Consider the following 11462-nt stretch of genomic DNA (forward strand, 5'->3'; position numbering starts at 1 on the left):
CAAGTAGTTTGGGCCATGATTTCATGTTCAGATCAACTGTTGGTACAGGTGGAGGTTTATCAGAGGAGGAGAAGGAGGCTAGAGGGCAAGATCAAAGTAGCACGGAGGGAGGTTAGCCAACTAACGGAGTTGCAGAAAGGTGCGGCAAAGAAGGTGCATAAGAAATACAGCAAGCTGTCCATACCTGAGGCCTTGGAAACTGCCAAGCAAAGACTCACAGCCTTGGCCAGCCGCTTGAGGAGGTACACCAGAGAGATAGAAGGCAGGAGAATAAACCAGCTGTTCTCCACAGAACCAGCAAAGGTGTACTCTCAGTGGCAAGGGAACAATAAGAGAACAGCACCACCAAGGCTGGAGACGGAGCAATACTGGAAGAGCATATGGGTGAAGGATGCAACCCATAACGGCAATGCTCAGTGGCTAGTGGATCTGAGGGCAGACCACAGCGACCTCCCTGAACAGGGTCCAGTAACCATCACAGTGGCAGATATCCAAGAAAGGGTCTCCAGTATGAAGAGTTGGACAGCACCAGGGCCCGACATGGTTCACGCCTACTGGCTGAAGAAGCTGACTGCACTCCACGAGCGTCTGGCAGCACAAATGAACCAGCTGCTAGTTAACGAGAGACACCCGGAATGGCTAACCGAAGGTCGGACGGTCCTGATCCCCAAGGACCCCAAGAAGGGACCGGTCCCCTCCAACTACCGACCAATAACCTGCCTCAGTACCACATGGAAGCTCCTGTCAGGCATCATATCGGCTAAGATGAACAGGCACATGGGTCAATACATGAGTGGGGCACAGAAAGGAATTGGCAAGAATACCAGAGGTGCAAAACACCAGCTACTGGTAGACAGAACAATCAGCCGAGACTGCAAGACCAGACTGACCAACCTGTGCACTGCCTGGATTGATTACAAGAAGGCCTATGACTCAATGCCACACAGCTGGATACTGGAATGCCTAGAATTAATAATAATAAATTCCTGTCCAAAACCAAAAGACTGCAGAGTTTTAAATATGAACGTATGTCCAACTGAGTCAAATGCTTTGTAAAAATCCAAGAACAGGATGTACCCTCTCTCTTGGATTAATTCACTGTATTCAAGGAGATCCAAAACCAGCCTAATATTGTTATGAATTAGTCTTCCTTTCAAAAAACCTGATTGTGTTTCACTGATAATGTTTGAGATGCCTTTCTTTAGTCTCTCAGCCCTTTGCCAGACAGGAGAAGCCAAACACCAGCTAACTCAAACAAAGAAAATGTATGAATATAACAGAACTTTGACCTTGCAGTGTTAATATGGGTTAATATTTATATGCACGCCACATAAACATTTGAAGGTGTGATGGAAAAATAAATTCATTTAATAAAGAAACAATATTGAACAATAATATATTAATGACTGCAATGTAAACTAAAGTGAATCAACTGGTGGTGAGGTGTGGAGCTTACCATGTGTGCCTTGCCATCACACATGTAAATTGTCAATAAAAAAAATCAATAACACTGCTTTTGAATATCGACTCGGTATCATAAAACAAAATATTGTGATTTTCGAGCGATATTTTTCTTACATCCCTAGTTATGAGGAATGATTCTGTAACTGGTTAAATCTCTGTCATGAAGAATTAAGACGCTTCTGAAAATGGCAATTTTATTTATATCACACATTTTATTACATGTTAACTAAATATTCTTAACACAGAAGATAGACATAAAAACCTGTTTAGGTTTACAACAGCTTAAGGCAGTGAAAACAGCAAACAGAACTAAACTAAACCTAACAACACCACCAATGGAAAAAGGTCTGGAGTCTGTTTTTAATGTATGCAAAGATGTAACTGATCTCAAGTCAGCAGGTGACAGGACCACAGTAACAGAAGGTATCTTTGGATTGTACCACAATTAAAATAGAGGACTGAAGGCTCTGCCTCCCATTCTACTTTTAAATACTCTAGGAACAACAAGTAGGCCTGCAGTGTGAGAGCGAAGTGCTCTAATAGGGTGATATGGTACTACAAGGTCATTAAGATAAGATGGGGCCTGATTATTTAAGACCTTGTGTGTGAGGAGCAGGATTTTGAATTCAATTCTGGATTTAACAGGAAGCCAAAACAGGAGAAATCTGCTCTCTCTTTCTAGTCCCTGTCAGGACTCTTGCTGCAGCATTTTGGATCAGCTGAAGGCTTTTCAGTGAGTTTTTCGTTTTCAAGCTGAGTCCTGGGATGACTTTTTAAGTAATGATATAACTATTTACAGCTTGAATGCCTGTGATACATAGACAATTAAGAGATCAGTGAGACATTTCTTTGATTATAGTACTATTATTATTACTACTACTAAATACTACTGTTTCCAAGTGGAGGAACAATGATCATGTAATAAGGATAACATTTTTAGAATTAAAATTCAAATAAACATTAAAGGAAAAATTAAGAGAAACCTGAAGTATAACAGATGAGGGATTTCAGCAGAAATTACAGCAGCTTTCACATCAAACTTCTCAAATGCAACAGAACTGTCTGTCTCTTCAGATTATTTATTTTTTTGCCTGTCCCATTTGGTTCTTTAGCCGTCAGAATTGTTGTCTGAAGACCAACAAGGAGACCCGATGGATTTACTTTGCCAAATGGATCATCATGGCCTTGCCGTATTGGTCCATTTGATCAACCTTTGTTGTTATTATTTATTTTATTTTCAGTTGTTACAGACATGGCTGAGGGATAGGAAAGGGAGAAAGAAAGATGAAGGAAAAGAAAAACAGAAGGGAAGAGGGGCAGTGAGAAAGGAAACTTAAAAAGAGAAAGAAGAGAAAAAAAATCTCCTGGATCACCTGAAGGCATCAGTCACCGGCAGGGAGTGTGGTGAGGGGAGATGGGCCTTGGAGGGCCTGGGAGTTCCCAGAGAGGTGGAGTCTAAGACCCGACCTGACATATAGACACAGACAAACAGGCACACACATGCATTCCCACCCTCATGCACACATATACTCAGCACTCACCCAAAGTAGGGATAGACATACATGGACACTGAACACACAATCACACTCCCCAAACAAACTCTATACCCCGGGTCCAGGTTCCCTTGCCCCTGGAGGGGGAAACGGTACCCAGACCCAGGAGATGTTACCCTTTCCCCCGGGGTGGAGGCAAGCAGACCGCCCCAGGCTCCACAGCAGCAGGGAGGCCCCGCATCCCAGATCCCAATCAGACGGCCAACACCTCCTCCCAGCCCCCCGCCCCGATGGCCAGCAGAGAACAGGGGTGTGTGAAGACCCCAAACGTCCCTCCTCTCACTCATGTGTAGTGTTGCTGCGTGTTGTTCTAAGGTGCATTTAAAAAAACGGGAGAGCATGGTGCTGCTGCCAGAGAGCAGCAGGTGTTAGCACGGCCTCTCCCGAGAACCCTCAATGTCTACATGGATTTAAAATTGAGAGGTGGGCACCGGCGCCAGAGGTGGCGTTGAACACACAGACCGTCCACTGGACGCCGTTAACGTGCCCACCCTCAAGGCCCTATATGTATGTGTTATGAGAGTGTGAGTAATGTGGATGTCTAAGCTGTGAGATAAAATTGAGGCACAGGTGGCCAGAAGGGGACAGGGGGTGGGGGGGATGCCTCCCCTGTCCCCTGGTGACACACCCGCACCCCAAAGCCCTACTTGTGTGGGTGTGTTGGGAGCGGGAAGAGGGAGGCAGCCGGGGATGGGGAGGAAAAGAAGGGAGGAGCAAGATGCCCCTCCCTGGGGCCAGCTCCCCCCTGGGGCCCCAGGGGGGAGCTGGCCCCAGGGAGCTGGCCCCAGGGAGGGGCCAGCTCCCCCACCCTAACATTCAATCATCTCCAAGACTGCACAAGACAGTAGACACCCAGGTTAAGTTTATTCTCACCTCTCCCCCACCTGCAGAGTGGACTCCTGCAAGGATGGCACAAGCTCCCCGTCAGTTGAAGGGTTCATTATGATCCAATGATAGGAATGATTTCAGCCATTGTCATGATGATGTTTGCACAGAGCAGATAATGAACATAATTGCACATTGGTAACAGTGAAACAGTAGATTTGGGGGGGAAAAGCAAAAAAAAAACGCAGTTAAAATGAAATGTAAAAAATAATGTTTCTATGCACATCTGCAGTTTAGAAACATGTCAGTTTGGTAATATAAAATAAAATGTATTCCTATAACTTTTATATCCTAAGAGAACAAAGATTAAAATGTAACAGGGATAACATTTTAGAATATTAAAATCCCTCAAAGGAAAAAAAACTTGATGTACACATCTATACTTGCAGCTTCCTATATGTAACATCCAGGATTATTCACTGCAGGTCCAGAAAGCAGAGCTAGCTCATCAGATCCAAGTGTGACATCAGCTGCACTCTCTACAGGAGACTCCAGCTGAACTCTGTGGAGCCTGATCTCAAGGTTTTTAAGTCTGACCCTGAAACCAGAAGAGGATCTTTCTGCCTCTGCAGATTCATTGTGATCCAGTGATCACTGTCCTGCATGATCACGTCGATGGTTGCGTAGAGCAGATAATGAAGTGAATGTTTTTGCACATTGGTAACAGTGAAAAAGTTTGTTAACAGCGTGGGATCGTTTGTGTCTGGAGTATGAACTGAGATTCTTGAAGCTTTTGTCACACTGGTCACAGCTGTAGCTCCCTTCAATGTGTGTAAGTTCATGATTGTTACGACTCCCTGAGTACGAGAAACTTTTGTCACAGTGTCTGCACTTGTATGGTTTCTCTCCTGTGTGGACTCGTTTATGCACTTTAAGATGATCTGCAGTGGTGAAGGATGACCCACACTGGTCACACACGTGCTTTTTAACCCCACTGTGATAGATTTCATGTTCTTTTAATGCACTTGGTGTGGGGAAGCCTCTCCCACATTCTTTGCAGTAGTTCATTTTGTCTCCAGTGTGTCTACGTTGATGTAGCTTTAGGTTCTTTTCATTATTGAAAGTTTTTCCACAAAGGTCACAACGCAACGCTTTCCCACCACCACAGTGGCGACACGGTTGAGAACTGGATCCATCTGTGTCGCTCTGCTTCTAAACAAAGACACGACGACAGTGTAAGTCAGGGAATTGCTTCAACATTTTTATCCAAAGCATCATCCAAAGGAGATGTTGCAACACAAACCTGAGACTCTGTGGAGAAAAAAAAAGAAAGAAATCTGCTTCTACTTTTGACTACTTCTCTTTCTATACCTCCATGTGGTGTTGTCTGAGTGGTGATACCTATTGCTCAGGACAAAACTGTAGCAGCTTCCTGCACCCTAATGGTGTCATAAATAAAACTGACTGTGATGATGCTGAAGCGGGCAAAGCGACCAGTGAGGAGGGTATACTGGTGGCATCTGCCATCTGTTGTCTTTACCATAGCAGGTAGCAGACTGAAGTTAGATGTTAATGAGTAATTACTGCAGGTTGAACAGGTCATGGATGGAACATTAAGGTTCACAAGACATCACACATGGAGGACTGGGCGAGTTGCTGACTTTACAGAGCAGCAGGAAAACCAGCTGAACCGAGCAGAGAGTCCAGAGTGTGGAGAACTAAGCTGAGCAATGAAATAAGAGCTGAAACTCACGCAGCGCTGCCTTCACATGCAGGAGAATTGCCAACATACTAACAACTGAATGAGCAGAGTTGTTCCGAACAGTCAGCTGAAAATGACAAGATAGAAATATAAATACAAACCTCACAGTAACTGCACTTGTAGAGTTTCTTTCTGCTGTGGATCTGTTCGTGTCTTCTCAGGGAATTTGGCTCTTTAAAAGCCTTCTCACACAGGTCACATTTATAAGGTCTCTCCTCAGTGTGGGTAAGCATGTGCTGCTGTAATTCATAGTATGTCACAAACGGTTTCAAACACTGATCGCAGCAGTAAACATCTTGCCTGGTGTGGATGCGTAGGTGAGTATTTCGGTATGTTAGATGAGTGAAAGTTTTCCCACAAATGTCGCAGCTGTACGCCTTAGTTTCAGAGTGGGTAACTTGATGACGCCGTAAGTTGCCTCTGACAGTAAAAGCTTTGCCACACTGATCACAGCTGTACGCTTTAACTCCAGTGTGGGTGACTTGGTGTTTTTTTAAGTTTGCAGGCTGTCTAAAAGACTTTCCACACAAGTCACAGATGAATGGTTTCTCCCCAGTGTGGATGAACAGATGATGTTTTAGCTCAGACTTCAGAGTAAAATTCTTCCCACACTCATCACAGCTGTATTTCTTCTCTCCCTTTCTTCTGTGAGGTTTGTCGGCCTCCTGAGAGCGCTGACGTCTCGCTCCATGTTGGTCCTGCAGTGACAGAGATACAAACAGAGGCAGTGAGTGAAATGCAGTCGTGGAACAAACTGAAACTGCGTCTGTAATCAAAATGACAATGAGGAAATTGTTTTGCTCATTGGGAAAAAAATATACCATCTGAAAAAATTATAAGTGCAGCTGATTATATTTTATTTCAGTGTCCTGATAAAATATGATCTTTGTGCTTTCTTGTAACTCCTGTGGTTTTTATTTGTGAATGTAGCTTCTGTATGTGTGGAGGAGCCCAGGATGGAAAAGATAAAGCTGCTGTTAACAACCAGCTGTGCACAGTTTCAATAACAGTGTAACAGATGTTTTTCTCACCATCTGTGTTGAGCTCATTGTTTCCTCTGTAGTGGCTGAGCTGAGTCCAAATGGCTGAAAATGTTCCTCCGTCAGATTCTCCTCCTGCTGATCAGCTGGGACACAAAAGAATATTTTTATGTATTTGATCTCTGACAAAAAGAAGCAGAGCAAACACAAACCAGAGAAAGCAACATTTAGAAGATTCATTTGTTCCAGCAGCTGCAGGATGGTTTCTACAGGCTGAGGAACAACAGTCACTGCAGGAATCAACATCTGCACATTGATTTTCTGTTAGAGGAACAAAGTGAATGCAGACACACAGACAGGCTCTCTCCAAACCCTCAGAACAAAAGCTGTCCAGCTTTGTGTGTCTGTCAAAATGCTTTTTACAAATCCTGCTGGAATCAGTGTTGTTACAGCTGCAGTCAAAGCAAGATGGAAACAATGAAGAAGGAAAGTTCAAATCTACTCAGACTAAATGTCAGACTTGATCCCTGCAAGCAGGCACAAACTAAAACTCTCTTTTGTGAAAACCAGTGTTGGTCAAATTACTTGAAAAAGTAATCAGTAACTAATTAATGATTACTTCCCACCAAAAGTAATCCCGTTACTTTACTGATTACTTATTTTTTGTCAGTAATTAGTTATTTAGTTACTTTTTAAAAACATGATTTACACCCTGAATAGGTGATAAAGCGACAGCGAGTCCATCATATATAATGTCATCAAGTGGAAAAGTCTCTTTTTAAAATTTGTTTTATTAATTTTAATCTTTTAACTTTATGCATTGAGCAAAATTTAATTATATGCAACATTCACTGACTGGAAGAAATTTGTTTAACATTTAAAATAACTTGAAAAAAAGTTATCGGATTACAGTAACACATTACTTGTAACTGCCCATCTCTGGTGAAGACACTGAAGCAGTGGACTGATGCAACTGTCTGTAAAGGCTGCTGATATTCGCCCTACTTACTCCCTCATTCCTGCATGCTGCCTTCCACAATGTCTGTATAAACAACTCTCACCCATGTCAATTTATAACTTTTCTTATTTTATTTTATCGCTCACTGCCTCTCATGTGTTCATCCACAGCAGCTGGACAATAAAGTTATTGTGACCCTGATACTGCAGCAGATCGCTCTGACTTCCTGTTATCACTTCAAATAGAAACGAGGCTGTAGAGGTTTGGTGCAGGCAGAAAAACAGCTGCAGGGACAATGAAAAGACTTTTCTGCTCCAACTTCTCCCAGCATGCTGAGCTAATGATTAGTTGGTGTTTTTCTCCAAACACTCTCTCACTCTTCTCTCAACGTGTTCACAATAAACTGTGAACAGACACCGAGGAGAGCAGCAGAAGACCTCATTCAGGAGCTAAACTCAACATGAACTGAACTCACAGTAAAGTTAGCTCGGTGCTTACCTTTAGATGAGCCCACAAACCGAGAGAAACTCCGCGATGAAGCTGCAACTCTTTCCAAACACAGGAAACAGATCAGGGAGCAGAGACCCACGTGGTTCACGCTGATCGCAGCTACGATCCAGGAGACAAGGGTGGGCAGATCGATGCAGATATCGATCAGGACGTTGGTAGTGGTTTATGATCGATACTTTAGTTTGTTTCTCTCCTCTAAGTTCACTACTTTACTCCCGTTTCATGACAAAGCAGCTCTCTCTGCTCGACTCCTCTCCTGCGCACACACTTTGCTCCGCCCCCTTCTTCCTGATCTGCTTTGATTCGTCCGGTGCGATCACGTGACTCGGCTGCCCTGAAGAAAATACATTTTGGCTGCAGAGAGTGAGAAAGAGGAGCAGCATGTGGAGATATTTCACAGCTGTGTGTGTGAAGAAAAGTTTCTGCTGTGGCAACACCACCAGTTTATAAAGACACAAAGAAGAGCAGCAAAAGAAAGTCAGTGAGGAGGGAAATCCTTCAGACACACCCCCGCACAGAGGTCAGAGGTCACTGACAGAGTCCTTTCTGAAAGGCACAGAACATCCAGGTCGCTCATTTAGTGCTGAGAGTAAAGTTTCATTTCAAAGTGTTGGTCGTCATCATTGTTGTTACTTGAGCAGATTGATTATTTATAAACTAAATGCAGACATTAAAAATAACACATTCGTCCCACTGAAGTGTTACATTAATTATTTTATTGGAGGCATGAATTCTCAGCAGGGCTGGGATCATACCATCATGTGACTGAAGGAAGCGGGGCAGATGTTCTGTAATGTTACAGGCCAGAACACAGAGAGACGGGGAAAAGTGAAGAAACAAGCGAAAACATAAAATGTGCATCTGACTGCATCTCAGTGATATTGGAGACGTCAAAGCTGAGTGAAAAATTTATCAAAGTAGGAGTTGGAACTTTCAGCCATTTTCCACTGTGGAGGACAAAAGGTTTCAAACTTGTCCAGGTCTTAAAGCTCATGTGTGTTGCAGTAGATGTATAAAAATATGGCTTTTTTGAAAATAAAAGAATAAAATTGCTTCCTTGAAAAAGACTAAATTTACAGTTCAGTGTTGAATATTACATCAAACAAACTGTGTTTTGAATAGCAGAGAGTCATGTGAATGTGCGCTTGAAGGCTGTGACGGAGGTGTGGTCCCTGACTCAGCTGCAGGGGAGGAGTGGTGCAGTGACGGGTGGGGGCGGTGCCGGGAAGGCAGGTGAGGACAGAGCTGGTGGCATTTGAACTAATGACAACCTCTTTCCCCTTTAGTGAAGCGAGAGACCAGAGAGAAGAGAAGAGCAAAAGCTGAGACGTACAGGACAAGTGAACACGCTTTATGTGTATGCACATATTGTATCTTACAGGCTTTCGTAATGGAGCTGCAGAGTCTGAAGGAGGGCCCCGTGAAGAAGTGACAGACGAAGAGCTGCGTTAAGATCCCTGCATTTAAAAAAGGCTTCTGTCAACTTGATGCCAGGGACGTTGAAGAAACGAGAGCTATTGCCCACCTGAGAATTCAAGTCAAGCAAGTAATCAGTAGTTTATCATTTACCGATTACTTCCTCAAAATGCTACATACCACAATGCCAATCAGATTACTTCTTCCACGTGAGGGTGAACGTGTAACGATGCTGGATAAGTTAAGGTTTGCTGCATTTTGGTAAATATGTGCCCAAGTGTGGCTGTGAAACCAGGGCGAAATGAAACTTGCTCTTGTTAAATATTCTTAAAACTGCTGTGTTGTATGCAGTGGCCGTCCTAGCCTGTTTGGTGCCCTGGGCGAACACTCCCTTTGTCTAAGGTTTATTTCTGGGATTTCGCACAACCCAGGATTCAAATCATGAATACATAATGGGCTTGGATTTACAACATTATAAATGAAATGTGCTCTACTTGGAAGCAGCCGGACCCCCTCCCCTTTCGATGTGTTGTGTGTGAGACTTTAAGAATCAAACTGTAAATTACAAATTGTTTTTGATCCCTTTACCCCTGGTAATAAAGTGTATATTTGCTTTCTTACTCTTCTTATATTTATTGTTTGTTTTCCGGCACTGCTGTAACTGAAACCTCGTCGTCCCGTATATACTGGACTGTAGCAGAGATGACCGAGGGCTCTCGCGCTCACTTTATAGAACTTTGAAAACCCATCGGTGCAAATTATAAGTTTGTATCATGATGTCTGGTGTTTTTGTGTCTGTTGGTTTGTTTTTATTTTGTTTTATTTTGCAAGTTGGTTATTAGATGCCGCTCCAGCCAGCCAGAGAATCGTCGTCGCCCTGCCCTCTCCCCCCTGTGCCGCAAGCAGCAGGCGCACCTCACAAAGGGAGGGCGCCCTTCCTCTCAGCAAACCGATCGTGCCCTTTTTTTGTTTGCCGATGCCCGTGATGCCGCCCCGGGCAACCGCCCATGTCGCCCGTATCAAAAACCGCTACTGGTTGTATGTACAGTTCATTGTAACCGATGTAACTTTCTATAAAGTGGTTTCAACAAAACAGAAAGGACAAATAAAAAGACAAAATAAACTACTGCATAACTAAATGAGCAAATACAATAATGTAATTTAAAGGAATTTAATAATGTAGATTTCTGTGGCCTAAAGGCATTAATTTTTCCATTATTTTTGCAGAAAAAAGAAAATTTCCCTTGCCAAAAAATTTAACAGGGTTATAATCGGGTGTGTAAGAAAGTGGGGAGGGTTTTCATGGCTTACTATCTATAAAAAATAATAATAATAAATAAAGATCTGGTTTCTACTATGTAGATTTTCACCAGTCACAGGGGTCCCAGAATGTAACCTCTGAGATAATCTAAGGAATACCGTGTGAAAATTGCTTCCATACGTAGTGCTTTGACACATATTAATGTCAGCAGGCTAACGTCTTGATGCATTCCCAATCATCCAGGAAAGTAAATCTCCAAAGGTTGATTCTGTTCATCTGGACGCAGCGTTTTCAGTGGGAGAAACGTTTCGTCATTCATCCAGGTGACTTCTTCAGTCTCAGCTGACTGCAGGTTTTCCCAATCTTATAATGACTATGCATAATGATTGGTTTCAGTCATTATGCAAATGTACTGTTTATAAGATTTGGGGAAACCTGCAGTCAGCTGAGACTGAAGAAGTCACCTGGATGAATGACGAAACGTTTCTCCCACTGAAAACATCCAGATGAACAGAATCAACTTTTGGAGGTCAGCAGGCTAACACACTTTGAATGGTGATACATTTTTCCGTGAGTGTATTTCTGGTGGTTCCAATGCCATAATAGTTCACACATCAGAAGATCACTGTTTCCACTGAGGAAAGAGACAAATGCCTTTGGATGTGCTTCAGGGAGAGCATCCGGCATTAAAAATAAAAGCTACCCAAAGAAATCTGTGGAACAAGGGAACAGC

General features: G+C 43.2%; 1 protein-coding gene across 1 annotated transcript; it reads right to left on the reverse strand.

Moving 5' to 3' along the window:
- Positions 1–3539: 3539 nt before the first annotated feature.
- Positions 3540–8172, reverse strand: LOC146662768 (uncharacterized). Its single transcript, XM_085419405.1, has 4 exons — positions 8041–8172; positions 6636–6733; positions 5706–6302; positions 3540–5054 (listed from the first exon to the last, which is right to left on the reverse strand). The coding sequence occupies exons 2-4, from the start codon at positions 6651–6653 to the stop codon at positions 4494–4496; spliced, it is 1176 nt and encodes a 391-aa protein (XP_085275531.1). The 5' UTR covers positions 6654–6733; positions 8041–8172; the 3' UTR covers positions 3540–4493.
- Positions 8173–11462: the final 3290 nt, after the last annotated feature.

Source organism: Rhamphochromis longiceps, linkage group LG9, assembly GCF_057381845.1.
Source record: "Rhamphochromis longiceps isolate RC_006_pf linkage group LG9, R_longiceps_female_GT1.1, whole genome shotgun sequence".
Classification (NCBI taxonomy): Eukaryota; Metazoa; Chordata; class Actinopteri; order Cichliformes; family Cichlidae; genus Rhamphochromis; species Rhamphochromis longiceps.